Source organism: Tubulanus polymorphus, chromosome 5, assembly GCF_964204645.1.
Source record: "Tubulanus polymorphus chromosome 5, tnTubPoly1.2, whole genome shotgun sequence".
Lineage (NCBI taxonomy): Eukaryota > Metazoa > Nemertea > Palaeonemertea > Tubulaniformes > Tubulanidae > Tubulanus > Tubulanus polymorphus.
The window spans coordinates 5,310,378-5,327,962 of record NC_134029.1 but is presented as its reverse complement, the minus strand read 5'-3'; the positions used below and the strand labels follow the sequence as shown (position 1 = coordinate 5,327,962).

Sequence of the window (17,585 nt, the reverse complement as noted above, 5' to 3'; positions counted from 1 at the left end):
TCGTGATCTCAGCGATGAGAATAAATATGATTTTCTTTTTTAAAGGATGTGACGTTTTTAGTTTTCACTATATTATTGACTATTACTGTTTGATACGTATGTATTCCCTGTATGCGAAGTAGATTAATGTATTATGGCCGTATAGGTCACCTAGCAGTGCAAAGCACTTCATATTCGTTCATGAAGACTTTAAATAGGCACATCCCGTCGAGAAAGACTTCCAATCCAGTGAACACAGTAGAAATCGCATTCGCCTAATGATTCGCAACTAAACCCTTTACCAGAAAACCGTACACAATACCGTTCAGTTTAGCTATGATTGCTTATTGTGAACGTGATAATGAAACTGGGACTGAACTAGGCAGGTAGCCAGCGGCCCCTTATGACGAAAAACTGTGATCAATTTGAAATGTAGTCCTAACGTCCTAACAAGAAAATAATGACGATACTTTTAAGCCGTGCCCGCAGGGGAGATCCATGTCTCCATATACATTGCAAGCTCGCAAAATAAACTGAGGAATAATTTGTGTTCTCTGCTGTCCAAATTATAAATCAAGTAGGGGAAACAGTTCAATTTTTCCTTTAAAAATCCTTTGGAGGTCAAAACAACGGAAAAAGCCCCAGTTCACATATTACCCAGTTACCAATTATTGTTCTTCTCGTTTCACTAAAATGCAAGACGTAATATACCATCGGCGAATGAATTTTTATTCGACTTCGTGCATTAAACACGCGCCGTCCTGTGCTTCAATAGTTTCGTTTTTGCCGAGTAAAAATTAAATACATTAAAAATGCATAAATATTGATATGAAACATACACACGTATATATGTGCCATAATGATAGATAATATGAACTGCCAGTGCTATAGCCCAACGAAGTATACTTCAAGTAGCGTTATTGGCATCAGTTTCCTAATATTGAAGTGGCCATACAGATAACAATATAAATTGTTGGCTTTCGAGTGCCCTTGCGCATGCTGGTTGTTCCAGTTTTTCAGTTTAACTTGCCAGTCTTACTTTGCATAATTTTTATATGCATTAGCCTTGTGTGACAATGAACTAAAAAATATTCCTTAAAATAGGTAAACATCGCCTGTGAAATATACTATTTTAAAAATAGGTGAATTCCTGGTTTGCGATAAACAATCTATCCCTAACTGCTTGGCATCACTTGAAATGACGATCCCCCTTAGGAGCTAAACACCGTTTCATTCTAATGTAATAGATATTTTCAAATCTTTTCTTTAGCATTCTTCATTCAATAAACCTGAAGGGATCGAAACTGCCACATCGTGGTCGAGTCTAGCAATGCCATCAAGTTCGAATCCCTGCCGAGGGAGGATGCGTGAATCGGCGCGTTATAGCTACCTTTTTACAACCTCGAAAGGTGCTGAAGTGAAGCAGCACTTTGTATTTACCACTCAATTTATCAGACTGTCTTTTAATGCGCAATTTTGCATGTGTGGACCAATACTATACATTACTGAACATGTAAATATCCAAGTTATTTACAAACCAACTAACACCTGCATACTTGCACGTATATGTATCTTGACCTGGACTGGCAAACTCTCTTAATCCAAATAACGAATGAATGCTTTTAATGAAGTTTCTTTAAACGTAAACATTTCCCGTGGTTAATTATATATTGGGAACGATAGGCCAGGTGTTAATGGATAATCATCTAGATAGACCATATGCTAGTTTGGAGTACTCTTTTTAGTTTGGCTCGATAACACGTAAAGGTTTTTCGAGTGGGTGAGGAGCGCACGAATAGAAAATCTGGGCGAAAATATTGCCAGCTTATACCCAGAGTCCGGTCAAATCATGAATATACCGCTTTTTATTGACCAGCCATTCATCGTCTGAAGATGGCCGGTTTAGCAATCAACGCGAGTCTAATATGTAATTGAAACTTCAAATGAACTTTAAATCTCTCATCATCGTCTAGTTTGTCATCTAATATGGCCGCCAGTCAGTCTTATAGCTTTCTCCGCTGTCAAGCAACAAATGCAATGGTGCAGTATCCAGTGGATCGCTGCCAAGTGTAGCATGTGATGTCAGCTCCATACAACTCCCACCATCTATCACTCCCTGAGCTTCCTTCAATTTCTGCTTCACGGCCGTAATTACCAATCTTTACTGCATTAAATATAAATCATAATCGACGACGACGAAGAATGCTGCGCTGCATTAGTTGAAAATGTTGAGTACTTGTACTCGGAACAATATACGTGGTTCATTCATCATTGGATTGATTTGCTGTCTTTATAGTTACTTCTGCATCGCTTGTTCGTGTAATAACGAGAAAAAATTGATTTATATAACTCCTAAAAATCCCCACTGAGCTCGGGAGCTCAAGTGTTTCTCGATATTTCATTTTTGCCGCGATGCCGCAATTCTATTGTCAGCCATGTTTTGTCTTCGTATTCAATTACGAACATCGATCAAGAAGGAAAATTGATGTTTTTACCGTTTATTAATAGACATCGTGTTCATGCATATATTACGCCACAAAAACCAGCAGTGAATATTCTTGTGCCACTAATTAGTTCAAATTACGTCAAATGCGCACAGTCGTTTGAAACAGTTGGTGGGTTTGGAAAGGCCATCAAATCAACTCATTCAAGTCAAATCATAAGAGGGACAATTCCTTATTCAAACAAAAAAAACCAAAACTGCTTGCAACTAGGGAGAGGAGAACAGAGTCCTCTGCGAGTCCTATGATCATCTTTTGCGGATTCATGATCAACTCGGCTAACTGAGCACAGCGGCAGCACCTCACGCTGCAGTGGGGCAGCGGGTTCCCTAAACCAGCCTTAAGTCCAATGGATGCGATAATCAGCGACTGTATGGTGATTCACAGAAATGGTTATACGGTCATCGCATCACTTCGAGTCGCTAGCCGTCACAGGGACAGCAGGCCATGTGGCCCGATCTGACTACTACCTACGCCCGGCTTCAGATAATCTAGAGTTCCCCAAACTGTAAATTCCGATGCAAATTTCTTATTTTCTATCGAACATTGTACAGTTTTACTAGAATCCGTGCCAAACAGAAAATCATCATTCTAAAAGGAAACAGGCGCTGTATGTGACATTACTGAGGATTAGGGATGTACTCGGCTTATCTCTCCATTGACATAATTGCTTTCGTGGCAATGAATGTCAGTTGATGGAGTAATAAAGTTGTCTACAGGGTTCATCGCCGTTTCTTCTCATCTCGGCGAGGAAAAATAGAGAACTATGACTCACAGAAAAACTCACTAAATTGAAGTGATACGCTTTCTTTGTGTTGACGATAGCGCTAATGACAGACGAATTCTTCCTCCCTTCTCAGTATGTTCTTCGCCAGATTCAATTTCTTCTTCAAGGTTTTTCTATATACGCGGAGCTGTTTTCTTTCCGTAGAGCTAGCGATGAATTTTTCGAACGCTGCACAGCGAATAATTCAGCGGCCTGTAGCGAACGATTTCTTGCAATTATGTTTAGCCAAGCCGCTTCCTATTTGCTTTGTGTGTTTTATATGGGACAAGTTTCTCTCCTCGTCTAACATTAACCTCGTAATTAATTGTGAAAGCTATTTCAGACTCACCCAATACAAATATGAGCAGAAACGAAGCTGTACGTTTGAGAGAATGTTTTGCCGGGATATGGGAGTATTCATTCGTTCTCATAGGAATAGCTTCACTTGTCGGACTTCTATTTCTGTATGTGCTCGATGCCCATTGAATGATTTAATCAATTTTCTCCAGTTAGGTCTACGAGTCGAGGCTTGGTCAGCAAATCAATATGTATATGTATGCATTATTTCTTAATGCCTTTGAAATAAGACGACAAGTGTAATTGAACTGGAATCAGTGGAATTGCATCTCTCACAGGAAAATGTTTTTTTTGTCATACGGAGTTCAAAACAATCGTCTTCACGTATATATTCCTTTGACCATTAGTTGGATGTAAACTGCTTCATAGGCTGAATGTGGGGAACGGATGTGGTTTAATGCATGACCTCCACTGGTCGCCTGTTAAACTTCGAAAGAATCATGAATAGTCGCGATTGTTTGTCAATGTTGGCTAATTTCTCGTGTTAGAGAAATAAACGGGGTTAAAATGAGACAAGTACAACAGCATTCAATTGACGATCTATTGAAATTGGGGGAGTTGAAAAGAACTAGTCCATCAAGATCGCTAAACATGTAGGAAGGCATAGCCACTAACAATGGTAGTAGTGCTTGGTAGTAAAGTGCAAATCACACTGTATAAAATGAATCTGGTCGAAATACATGGAATCATACAGAGAGTAGCGGCCACGTACTATAATCCTTGACAAGAGTTAGTCACACAGGGATATGTCAGCCAGTCCAGCAGCCATGAATGGAATGAAAGCTCATGCAACTCCAGAACCCCTGCGATTTCAGGGGCGGATCTAGGGTCTGATTCAGGTAGGGTGCAAGGGCACCTCAAAAGAAAGCTCACTGGAAAAAAAATAACTCATTTTTTGAAATACAGACAAGCTGATAAATTAAAACTTTTCTAGATATCAATTTAATACTTTTAACTTTCCGTAAAATTTCAGGGCAACTTGAAATTTTAGTGCTCACCCCCTGCACCCTACCCCTAGATTTACATTTTTACAGGGACTTATCTTTGACGCCTATGTATTTCAGCAGATGAATTGAAATCATACTTACTGAGTTCAAAGTCTTAGAAAAAACCACAACGTGAAATCAGTTTCGTTTTATCGTTTATCCATCTTTTATTTACAATTTCTTGTCTTCTGTATTTACATAACATTCATAATTTTATGTACATAAAAACATGTTAATATTTACACTACAGGTGATAATTAATTGCATCAGCTTCAAATGTTCTAAATAATATCATATCTTTGCATAGAAAACGCAGCAAAAGCTCACAAATTACAAGAGACCGAGTAAAATTCTCATACTTTTTATTCAAAATACTTCAATAAATGGTGAATAAGAAAAGGAAACTGATGTTTGATGAAAACTGTATAAAAGCAAGAAACTATTTGGCCAAATAAGTTATGCTTGATTTAAGGAGTTCTTCCCCTTTAAGGTGGCGTACACAAAAATAGCAACTAAACAAGACAGGGGACATTGCTTTTATGCATAGAGGGGCCATGGCTTATCATGTAAGTCTAGATCTGTAGACCTGTCAGTGGATATTTCCAGCGTAGAGACTTATGCAGAACTAAAGCAATTTTACTCATATAAACATAAACTGCTTACAGTATTAATGGTTTATAATCCTTATGACGCAATAAAATCCAGCCTTGACCATCAATCAACATGAATCCAAACAAATTGCACACTGCTAATTAAACCTTAGTACTTTAAACTCCGGGCGGCTTACTTGGTAACTTGGGACCGTGTATATTTCAAACACTGGTCTTTACGGTAGAATCGAAGGAATTGAAATTCTTTGACAAAAAATCTGCGTAAAATCTAACGGTGCCGAATAAGGAGGGGTTTACTGTACATAAGATGCATAAATACTCAAATTCTGAGTTTGTATTGCATAAAAATCTCACACGGTGAACGTATGGATAAATTATTAAATTATTGCTGCCTTGAAAAGTTATGCATAACTGGCAATTTACTCAGTTGAACAAATATGCATTGCCATTGGAAAGCCCATTTCAAATTTCGAATTGATAACTTCAGCGCGTGCTACACTGTGAAAAGTGATTGAAATGAATGACCAGATGACGTCTCAAGAGTAGTTTACGCTTATGTTAGCTGGTAATGAGTGGGACTAGGACTTTGAGATGAGATTTGCTTATTGACCTAAGTACCTTTCAGCGAAAGCTTAGCCCAAGAAAACACAATCAACTAGGCATATATATATTTTCAAAACAGCCCTAACATGCTAATGGTATCTTAAACCTAGTTTTGAGGTTTTGAGTTAAATTCAACTCGAACATTAGAATTCTATATTGATACTCTCAGAGACTATATACATATATTTACATAAATCCATTCATAGAATGGAGCTTTTGATAATATTCATCTTAATCTTGATAACATTAATTTAAGATCTATGATCATCGGGTAATGCAGGCAAAAATTAGTCATTTGAGGTTGAAAAGTTGTGATAACAATGATAAACGAGTACCAAAAAGAAATTTCAGATTTGAAGAAACTACAGTGCAACCTCTCCGGATTTTACTTTCAGGGTCATGTTTTAGAGACCATTTCCAGCTTCAGTCCACAGGTTAACTAGCGACCAATCAGAGCCCAGTTTTATAGGCAGGTATTAACTTAACTGGGGGAGGGGGCTATCTCAATTAATTATTAATTGAGTTAACCACCGGGTTTAAGTTATTTCCCTTCTATAAAACCAGTCCCCGAGTTATTCACAAATGTTAAACCTCCTACACTGACTCGAATGTGGTTAAAAGAGATATCATTGCCTTGGAAATGTTGGTGCATCACTGCTTGCCGTTCTAAACGAGAGAACGACTTTAAATCGATTCGTCGTAACTGATGACAGGGTCAAATACAATCAATGCTGCATACACGCCGAGAGATGATTCAATGATAAATGCTTGAATTACGAAAAACACGATAAAGAGAAAGAGAGAGATAGAGAGCGAGGAATTTGCATACGGCTATCTGGCAGATGCTGCGAGTGGCGAATTTAAATAAACTACGATTAAAACTAGAAATGCAATGACGGATGAAAACGCTGTAGTCCGACTGCCGTCACCGTATAACATGTCGTAACGCGCGAAGTCCGTGCGATTTCTGTTCGATTTACGAAATTCGGGAAACATTTGCAACATGTCCTGCAACGCGATGGCCGCGGCGAGCGTGAAGTTCTCGTCGCCGGTCACCATCAAGTCGAACACGCACGAGTCGAAGTAGAAATCGGTTGTTTTCGCCGCCTTGCACAGTTTGACGGCGCGTTCGCGCGACATCGCCAGCTCGTTGCGCCGCATAATACTGTCGACGCGCGTTTTTTTCCGCGCGAGAAATTCCTGATAGTTGATGCGTTCGCCGGCCGGGCAGCCGCGCGCGCACAGTTGTAATCCGTACGGTATCGGGCGCGTGCTCGAGTTCACGATGTCCTCCGGCATTTTGATCGCGACCGTCAAGTATCGTCCGACTTGTCGTATCGAGATCGTCGTATCGATGTATCGTATGTAGATCTCGACGTGCGTTCCCGGTACGATCTGCGTGATCGTCACCGTACGATCCGGTCCGTAATGACTGCGCCCGTTGTCGAACGTCGTCGGAAGATTCGCATCGTTCTGCGCTTGATACATCGTGAATACGTCCGAGCCGCACATTCTGTTACTCTTCACGATCACCGTCACCTGAAAATATATACGGTAAACGATTAGATCGAGGTCACAAATGAAAGGTCAAGGTCATTCACTACAACAAAATAGTGTTTTAATGATTAAAGCAAACCCACTAAATATAAATTTGGAATATTAACATCAAAATTCATTAATTTAATCAAAAATCAGTTCAGACCCACTGAGACTATTATCAGGTGTGTGAACAAATGAATATATTCCATTTTTAATCTTTCAAATTTGTACACGATTACATTATCTACTCAAACAGGGTAAACATTTAATTCAGGAAAAAGACTGGTTTTGTTATTTCAGAGTTCACATCGAACAGTTACAACTCAGACTTAAATATTCCAAGCGAAATTATGGACAGGTGTCAAGAAAATGCCATGGGATCAGAAATCATAAGGGCAATTGAAGTAGGTATTTTGAGACTCAACACTTCCCAATCTGACTGTTACTTCAATGTACAACTTCCAGGCTAAACTCTATATGAAACCGAGCTCGGGCTATGGAATTTTGTTGAACTATACCATTCACTAGTCACAAAGCGCAGGTGTTTAACTGAGGCTCTGAAGTTTCACAATTTTGGGGTTATGAAGTTACAGAAAAGAACTGAAATTCCAGCGGTAGTAAATTGGGCCATTGGAATCACATTTTACGCACTATCAGCTATATTTACACCCAGGTTCTTCATATAGAATAAATATTTACTTTCCATCTGATTGTGTATATAACAAAGTTTGTTGATCAAAAACACAGTGCATATAGATTAAACCTGAAAATACCAGAACAGATCTTTATCAATGCGTTTCTATCTCAGTACATGCATTCATCCACGCACGCCACCGTATAGCCCTACTATACCATCTGACCATGGCAACACCAGCACGACAACATCTGACCTTCACGCCGTCAGACCTTCATGAGGGTGACAGGAACCCGTGAAGTGATGCCAGGACAGTGAGTCCATCGAGAATGAAGACTAATAACGATGGTTGAAGAAAGCTGAGATTCTTGATCCAGCTCCATACTTGAAATTCGAGTCTAGCCAAGGGTCAAACCTATTGCAGAACTGGGTCCTAGTGTATCTTCTGGGAGGATGTTAAGACATGCTTTCGCTTGAAAGTCGAAGGTTCAGAGACCGATTTAAGACTTCATCAAAGCTTTGATGACATTAACTACTCATTCAAATTCAGCAATCAGAACATGAGGAAAGGGCAGCAACTATACACATTCCTGAAATATCCGATAAGTGACTCTCGTACGTCAAAGGTGATATTTTCATTCCAACGTTCCTCGGGTAAAACTGAATGAATAATAACCTTGCGCTTTACAAAAACCGAACGCCGCCTCCTCACCGGGATACGTATTTTTCCAGCTGAATCATCCACTCATAAACTCAATTACTGTGAAAATACAAGACTACCGATGAAACAATATTGTCAAACAAAGAAAACGATACACAGGAGCGGGGAGCAGCGAGCAGGGAGCAGCGAGCAGTGCTTACAGAGCAGCGGAAACACGCGCTTTAGGGCATTATTAGTATTGAGAGGGTGATTCACACCTCTACAGTACTGCTACCCGGCGCTGCATAGTACCGTGTTCTATACGGGAACTCTAATCTGATATAACCTCGTGCAAACACTATTCCAGTGAAAAACATAGTTTACTCGTAAAACCATTGCGCACGCCTATCATTTGTAACCCGCAGATGTTCGCCGCGGAGCGAGCAGTTTCGCGCTGCTAATTTCCGATGATTTTACAATAAAGATACGACGACGGAGATCTACGCTATCTCGGCCCGAGATTGCGGATTGCCGTTCGAACGAGATTGCGGCAGTTCGGTTCATTAGATACAACGCGATTGATTACGCCTAAACGAAACGAATCCGATCTCGTTTTGAAATGGCGCAGCGATCGCGATTTCGATGTCGCTTTACTGATTGTGAAATAATGTCATCGGGCACAACTTGACCGTTTTCCTCAGTCTCATATCTCATCCAGAAAGTCGAGTATCACCGATTACCGTGAATATACATACCGATATAACGGATGGTCTATTTTTTCGGGATGGCCCATTTTTTCGCCATCGAGTGAAGAATGCCGACGCGGTGTAGGAGAACTATCATGGCGAGGAGGGAAAAATTCAATCCAGCAGAACAAGCAGCCTACTGTTTTCATAACGCTTTCATATTTATAGAAATTGTTCACATTATGCAGCGAACCTCTATGAACGATGCTATTCTTTATTAGAATAAACTCCCTTTACTTGAGTCGATGTATAGCGTTTTGTGACTTCGTAGACATGACCCCCGGTTCGACAGTATTGAGGGCTTGAGTTAAGTCGTCAGTTAAGATTAGTTCATTTTCTATGATTTTAATGATTTCGGGTCTAGAGTCAAATTCAACCACAATTCAAAATCAAATCAAAATTGTCATTCATAGAGCGCGTGTTTCACTGGTAACTATGTTCACAGGTGCTGTTCAGCTCTTTTGAATAAACAGGTCTATATGTCTATCCAGTGCATGTCTCAGCTATGAGAAATGTCATGAGGATACTAGGTCCTGAGCTGAGGTATCAGGGAATAAACCCTTCACAAAATAAGACCTTACAAAACCGGGCTTCAGATACTTTGTTGTCCATACGCTTTGTATCAAGACAGTAATACATAGAGCCTCAGGAAAAAATTATATCACTCAGACCATGGGGTAGTATTCTCGGATTCTATTCCTCCAAATAAGAATCCAAAATACTATTGAAAGAAGATGGCTGCCAGGCAGCTAATATAATGACGTCTACAGCAAGATATGCGCTAGTGATATTTCGGCCCCCACATTGAACGGATGGCAGGAGTAATTTACTTAAGAACAAGGCGGAGAAAGTTGTGGGAACTCACATCAGATTCTCGCCACTTAACCACCACTGCGCGATTCATTATACATTTATCGAGCTAATGCTCTTAAAATTGCAATAAAATATCCTCCAGAATAATGTTGAAATTAATTAATTGAGAGAGAGTGCTTGATATAGAGCTATACACAAGAAAATACACAGCGAGATTGCGGTCTGCAGATACACAATGTATTTACGAGGTAGTGAACATAGTGAATATTTTCATAGAATTCGTTTGCGATTATTCAAATGCTAATGCAATATCTTGGACCGATTGAAGAAGGAAATGTTGTACAGCGCGGCACCACACCGGGTGAAGCAGAGCAATATAATACAATAAAAACCCAGTAGTGGCCTATATCGCAATAAAATAGCATAATTAATTTTCGGTACACGGGATTCCAACTGGCACAGCCAGTTCAACGCGCAGCGAAATCTTAAGCGCCGCGCGGTCGTAAAGAACTACGACTTGAATTAAGCCTGCGTTTAAATTGAAAAGGGGCTCGAAGCCTTGTTCCGTTGTAAACGGAAGAAAACAGCCTAATTGGCACAAATAGCAAGTCATGTGTTCAGAGCGCTCAATAGCCAGTCGCCGCTCGATCCAGCTGAATGGCAAATTTCACTGGTAAATTTTATGATAATGAAATAAAAGACTTTTAAACGAAGTGTCCTATTTATGTCCCGTATACAAATCCATAGTGCGCCTACGTTAGGCCTATAGGCCTACTCGTTAAATCCTGTCCGAATTTATGAAGTAATAAGTGGTTTTTAATAGGGAGCAAACCTTCTAAATGTAGGTCTATAGAGTTCCGATATCCAGGAGAATATAAAGTTCTGTTATGTAATTCAATCTTCAAACTGGTGATAAAAATTCCTGGGCTATTGCCATTATATACTTAACGCACACATTCACATATAGAGTGAGGCATCAAGCACGTTGAGGGGGACATTTGCCGTGTCAATTAACCTAGATCAAATAACCATAACTGAAGGAGTAAGGAGTATCAGGAGTGCGCGAGTTCTAAACGTAAAAAGTTTCAGTACAAGTCTTGCTTTTAAGTGATGAAATGTACATCCAACTTACCAATGAGTGATACAAAGGGATGCTGGCACTCACAAGACGGTGCCGCAAAACGCTGGGTCATTCGTAATGAAAATCAGTCCATTTTCGATGAAACTTGAACGCCATATTGCTTCCAAATCCGAAATGTATCAAACGAGTCATCGGATAGATATAAGATTCACTTTCTTACTCAATAGTGTTCGGTATAGTTCTCACTGAAAATGGGTTTACTGATGAGAAAGGTTGATTCAAATTCAATGCATATGTATTAACAGGAATTGAAGCACAGTAACCCAGCGCTAGCGTCACCTGGTGGCATCCATACTTGCCACAGTAGCATTGCTGGTACCCCATTCAGTACTTTATGAACAAATATAGTTAGTGGTTTTAGGTGGTTCAAAGATCAACCGCCAAATAAAAAGGCCTCTTTCTTCGATTCAAGCTTAGGAAACGAAGCGAGGTTATTCCTGAGAGAGGGACAGAGATTGTTTTTTCAAACTAAGGGTAGTTCGGTCAGATGCGACGGGACCACTACGACGACTACGATGGAATCTTGACAGCAGCTGTGGCTTTTGTCGCCCTTACATCGGTTCAAATCCGCGAACAATACGGGTAAACATGACCCAGATTGTTAACGTTGCCCGGCCTTTGAACAACATACGCGACGAAAATGGCATCATCTACGCCGAAAAAATGAATGATTCTTTTACGAGAATTCCAATAGAGTAAAGTTGTGTGAGTGTGTTGTGTGTTCGAGGGCGAGCGAGGCGTTGGCAGCCGAATGAAATTTTCAGTTGGAAAAACCTTTTGACACTTAATTATACACACTGACTATGACATGAATGCGTTTGTAAAAGGTCGCATTGTTCACAACTTAGCGCTTTAGTACATAAAAATTAGTTTATGTACGGGCTTTCAAATCTACGATGACAAGTTGTATATGCGTTTCGCGAAGGCCTGAATTACTCTCTCATTTACGGGCGTCCCTGTACAAAAAACCAAGGCCTCGAAACTAGAAATCGTTCTGGGGTGGCATAAACTAATGTATACCGGTATGCAGTGTGACTGGTTAGATGTCTCGGATTATATCAGGAAGATTTAACCTTAGCCACCGTAGGCCCCCAGCCCTGAATGAATCACATTCAAAATCTATTGATTATGATTTATGAAGTTTGGAGAAATGTGAATTGAACAGAAAAATGCATCCCTTTGCACAATAAAAAATTCATCACCTAGATAGAGATAGGTCCTGGTATAGTACTAAAATTGCATCATCCACATCATAAATCACTTAGGCCTGGTATAGATACGTAACAGTACATGAGAGAGGTTTGTATACCATGCGCCAAAAACATCAGCTGTTCAACCCGGTAAGTTTACTGGCATACCAGTGACCCCTACAAACATTCCCAGTAGCATTATCTCCTGCTACGGAAACCTATTTCATGCTATACTGAACGTGTTAATGAACAAAGGCCTAGTTTGTCAGAGGCAAATCAACCGCTGCAGCTGGCATCTTCAATTTGTCAGTACGCGGAATTTGATTTCAGATTTATTATCCATCAGACTAGCGGGGCTGATGTTCATATTACAGCGCAGTAAAAATAGCTCTCGGCACATGAACACACTGCAATAGTGTATCAATAAACTTCTTATGCCGCTATTTTGGCAAATGCACTCTATTCTAAATACTCTAAAATTGCTTGCTCGCTGCTGCGAATGGGACACTAAGAAGTAACATTCTCCGAAGGTCTCACGTACTTATCACGTCTCTGCTGGACACTAGATTCGAGCTGGTTGTTGCTATGCAACACAATCCTGCACAACGCCGCATCTTTCTGGTCATTGAATGTTTTTTCTTATCACGGAGATAAATTCCGACGGCAACTAGGGGGCATATTTATCGTACACTTCTGAATTCGGGCTAAACCAGGTCTTAGGTTATCGGAGTCAAAGCTTATTGACAAAATTGGGCCAATTATCGAGGAGAGAGTGCGTAATACAATTATTTTCACACCACGAACATGTACGGAAATTAAAAAGCTGCAATGAGCGAATTAGATACAACTTTCAGTACCACATAATGAAACTTGTCAGCCTATAAGATAAATCATCCGAACACACATAAAAGAACTGGAACTTGGTGTCATATTCTGATTCGTAATGAGAAGATACAATGTTTGAAACTATTTCATGCCGGTTAATAACACCATTTATCACGCCAGCGTGCAGCATGGCGTGGCAGCATGCATGGCTGCTGCGTATATGAATCATTTTATGATTTTATGGGGGTCTCCGTGAATCATGCTAGCGATTCTGCTCTGAATCCTGCCTTAGTAAGGTCCCAGTATCGAAATAAAACTAATGACCGACCGATAGCAACGAGCATCTCGATTGGTCGATACAACGCTTTATATTTTCTCTGAAGAAAACTGAAGAATCCTAAACTACCTCCCACATTGGACCAGACTAGAGAGGTATAAAAGTCGAATGAAATAAAAGTAATGACCAATATCATCAAGCATCCCCAATGCATACACGACAAAGCCTTAATTCTCTACAGTAAACTGAAGTTTCTAAAAGTTAAAACAACCACCCACACTGGACCAGATTCGCGCTTCACGAAGGACTTAGAGGACTTTGACACCAACGATAGTGACTATCAACTCTACTCTGCCCCCACTCCAAGGTTTGAGTGTTAGAAGCCCCACCGCACCGCTGTCAGAAGTAAACCGACCTGGCCTACTTTTTTCCCCCCAAGTTGAATACGCAGGCCTTCGTTATCTCCGATATTATTTTGAGGGCATAAACAAGTTTGAGAGAGAGAAGTGTGAAGCAGAGGTTGTAAGTAATGCAGATGTGAAACAGGAAATCAGAGGTCAATGACTACCAGATGTTGTTATACTACGTGTATGGATAGTTAGATAGCAATGCTGAGTGAGGCAGAGCAATAGGGATTAAAATGCTACTGTGGCAGTGGAGGATTCCTTCTGTGTGGCAATCCGGAATCCACCAGGTTTCGCTAGTAAAAGTCAGTTTGTCTTCGTCGCTCATATCTTAACCTAAATCGAGTCGATATAAAACTCTACCAAACACTGTATGAAAACATGAATTTCTATAATGTTTTTTCTATGATACTCAGGACCTCAACATGGAAAATGAACTAACAAGTTTGACTCTAAACGCCTACCGGTACGGTTGCTAGAAATGCCATCTGGTGGGATAGCTGGCGTTGCAATCATCCGTACGCTTTCAACGGATATAGAAAAACCGTCAACGATCATCCGACTTGAAGTAACAGGACGGATGCAGCTGAGAAGCAAAATCTATCCGCATCGCTGCAGAATTGATTTTCGAGAGAAGTATCCAGGAAATCGTTTCATTGATGTACGCTCTAAGAGGTCTCATTCGCTTCGGCATAAAAATACATAAATCCCTCTCTCCCTCTCACTGGTGACAATCAATGACAATTGTGACAAGGTTGAAGCTTCAACGGATTAGACTTGTGCGATCTGTAGTTGACAGGATAGTGGCCATTTCTTACAGTATATTCAGATACGGTATCGTAAAAGGCTTCCGCTGTCAAACAGAGCAAAGAACTAAACATTCGGTTTCAAATTCGTGTCGAGTTGGCACAAACTTGAAGGTATTTGAATGAGTTAAGCAAACTTGAATCTGCCAGATTATCCTTCTTTGGACCTGAAAATCATCTAGCTATCTTCTCTGAGTGGGCATTAACTTAGAAGTATCGGAATGAGTCAAGCCAACTAGAATCTGCCAGATTATCTCTTCTTCGGCCCTGAAAAATCATTCAATCTAGCTATGTTCTCTCTAAGTTGAACGTCCCGTTCATGGAAATACGTACCTTATTAGTCGCGGTAGGTCCGTCGGTTTTTAACACCGGTTCGTTCGTCACCTGAACCGTCACGTATTTATTATCGACTAACGGCCACGCTCCGGCCACCTTACACGTCTGATAATCGCCGTTGAACGTCCGTATGTGAGGATCGCCGAATAATCCGCAATGTTGATGAACTAAACGTCCTTTATATCCGCATATACGATTCGGCCTCGGAGGCGGCCGCACCGGTCGATGCGGGGTTATGTTCTTGCCGTCGTCGGCTCCCTGACCGGCCTGCTTGTAGACCGGGCCTTCCTGCGTGCAGTTATGGTTTTTCATGCCGCTTTCGACGACTTTTTTCACGCTGTGATATTTAATATTTCCGAAACAGTTTCGAGTCATATTCCTGAGGCAGTAATAATACGTTCGGAACGCCGTGCACTGCACCTCCGAGTTCACGTTAACCTCCATGAAACCGAGGGCTTCTTTGTACTGCAACCAACACATATCGACTAAACACTGAGAACGCACTGAAATCACAACAAAATCATCGATGAATATTGATCGATAAAGAGATTTTTTCGATCGACGTATGAAAAATGGTGATAAAAATCTTGTCACGAATACGCCGGAACAACGCGTCAATTACAATTTAATCTAAATTCAATTAGGGGACTCCACGAATTAAATGCTAATTAGTAAAACAGATTGCACCAGTTGAATATCCAATCAAACAATTCATAAAGCTGTAACTCTAAATCATCTATTTTTAGCATTGTATCAGATAAGAAATGGTTTCGTTCGAATCATTGATTAATAAGTAAAAATAACTCACGAAGTAATAATGAATCGAGTGATTATGAAGGCTACAGAAGAGCGAGTTAGTAAAGGAGTAATTAATGCTTACCAGATGAAATACTCAAGAATCCGAACAATATGGTAACGAATAGAATGCTGCTACTGGTGGTGGAGCGGTTTACTGAAGCCCCTGGCGACCACATTCCTCCCTGCCATACGTGTTTTTCGTGGCTGCCACCACCGCCACCGTTTCGACGACTATCTTCGTTGATCTCGTATCTTCTACTTCGAACATTCGTCCTGTAGAAATACAACGCGGGCAGCATTTCAGTCAACTATCAACCGGCATTTTCGATCGCGACGACGCTTTTTCGTCAACGATAGAAACTATTAACTGTACGGACCCGACGATGAACGGTTACTGAATTAATCATGTCTTTTGTCTTTAAAACGGTTCATTGTATTCGCGTAATCCGGTTTGAATAGGTTTCGAAATGTGGCTCTAATCCTCTCGTCGAGAGATACACTCACGGCGAGTTCTACTACAACACTGACTGAGAGATAGCCGTGTGTGTACGCAGGCGGAGCGTAGTACGGCTATAAACACGCCTACCATTCGCAACGTTCCACTGGCCTATTCGCATCGAACAGCCATTCAAGCTATAGGTGTTAAAACTGACAGCTATGTATTGAGGTGTGAGAAAAAACACTAAGTTTTTGTGCAAAACTATTTTCCGCCGACTAAGAGCGTATGAAAAAGATCACGAAAGCCTATTTTTAAACGTTCGAAAAGAACAAATTGTCGCTTGGGCCATACAATGTATATATCGTCTTTATGCGTCAAGAATGAAGCTTAAGTCGTGAGAATCATGGTCTGCTACTGTCGAAAATCCGGGTTGCCTCACACGAACCAAAATTCTCAGCCAAAATGACCCAAAAAGTATATCAATTCTACTTCGTAAGTTTGATTTACTCAATAACAAATCCGGTTGCTCGAAAGCCGCCCTCGCGCGAACGTAGCAAAACCATGCGACCCATGCGCCATCTAGCGTAAAAAGCGTGTATGAGCATCTTCGCGATCGGCGCACCCACGCGATACACTGCCAAAATAGGCAATTAATTCTTCAAGTATAGGGATACCGTCAAAACTTTAACGCAGAAGCCAGATTTTCTTAAAATCTGGAATTTTCAAAAATCACATTTACGCTGAGAATCAAAGGACTGGAAACTTGCACGGACTACTCCGGTTCGCTCGTAGTCGGTGTAAACCGGCAATATCGAATCTTTGAAATGAAAGCAGTTCGATGGGCGATGTATGTGCAGTATGTACATATGAACCATGAACACATGAAAACGTGTGAAAACATGAAAGAATAGTGAAGCGCTGAACATGTGTTGGTGTCATTAATTTCTCACGCATTTGGGTTAACATGCCACATCACCGCTGCAAACCATCTCGTTTCAAATGGGCTGGAAAATAATCAAGAGGGGGCTATATCTGTCAAGCGAGCATACCAACAAGCGAAGTCGGGGAGGGTCTAGCTGGAACATAATAATTCGCTTACGTTTCTATGATTCATTCTACCATATATTTGAATAGAAAAAATACCTCATGAGGCCCTATACCGAAATCTAGTACCTGACCGTATTACGGGCTTCA

General features: G+C 40.7%; 1 protein-coding gene across 2 annotated transcripts in view; it reads right to left on the bottom strand.

Annotated features, from left to right (window-relative positions):
* Positions 1–4,755: 4,755 nt before the first annotated feature.
* The window catches only part of LOC141905169 (repulsive guidance molecule A-like), a 28,210-nt gene continuing 15,380 nt past the window's right edge, over positions 4,756–17,585 (bottom strand). For both annotated transcript variants that reach the window (XM_074793946.1, XM_074793947.1), the window contains exons 3-5: positions 16,035–16,225; positions 15,152–15,657; positions 4,756–7,342 (exon numbers count right to left, since the gene is read on the bottom strand). In XM_074793946.1, coding sequence (XP_074650047.1) covers positions 6,635–7,342; positions 15,152–15,657; positions 16,035–16,225 — 1,405 coding nt within the window. In that variant the 3' untranslated portion in view covers positions 4,756–6,634. The remainder of the gene's footprint in view (positions 7,343–15,151; positions 15,658–16,034; positions 16,226–17,585) is intronic.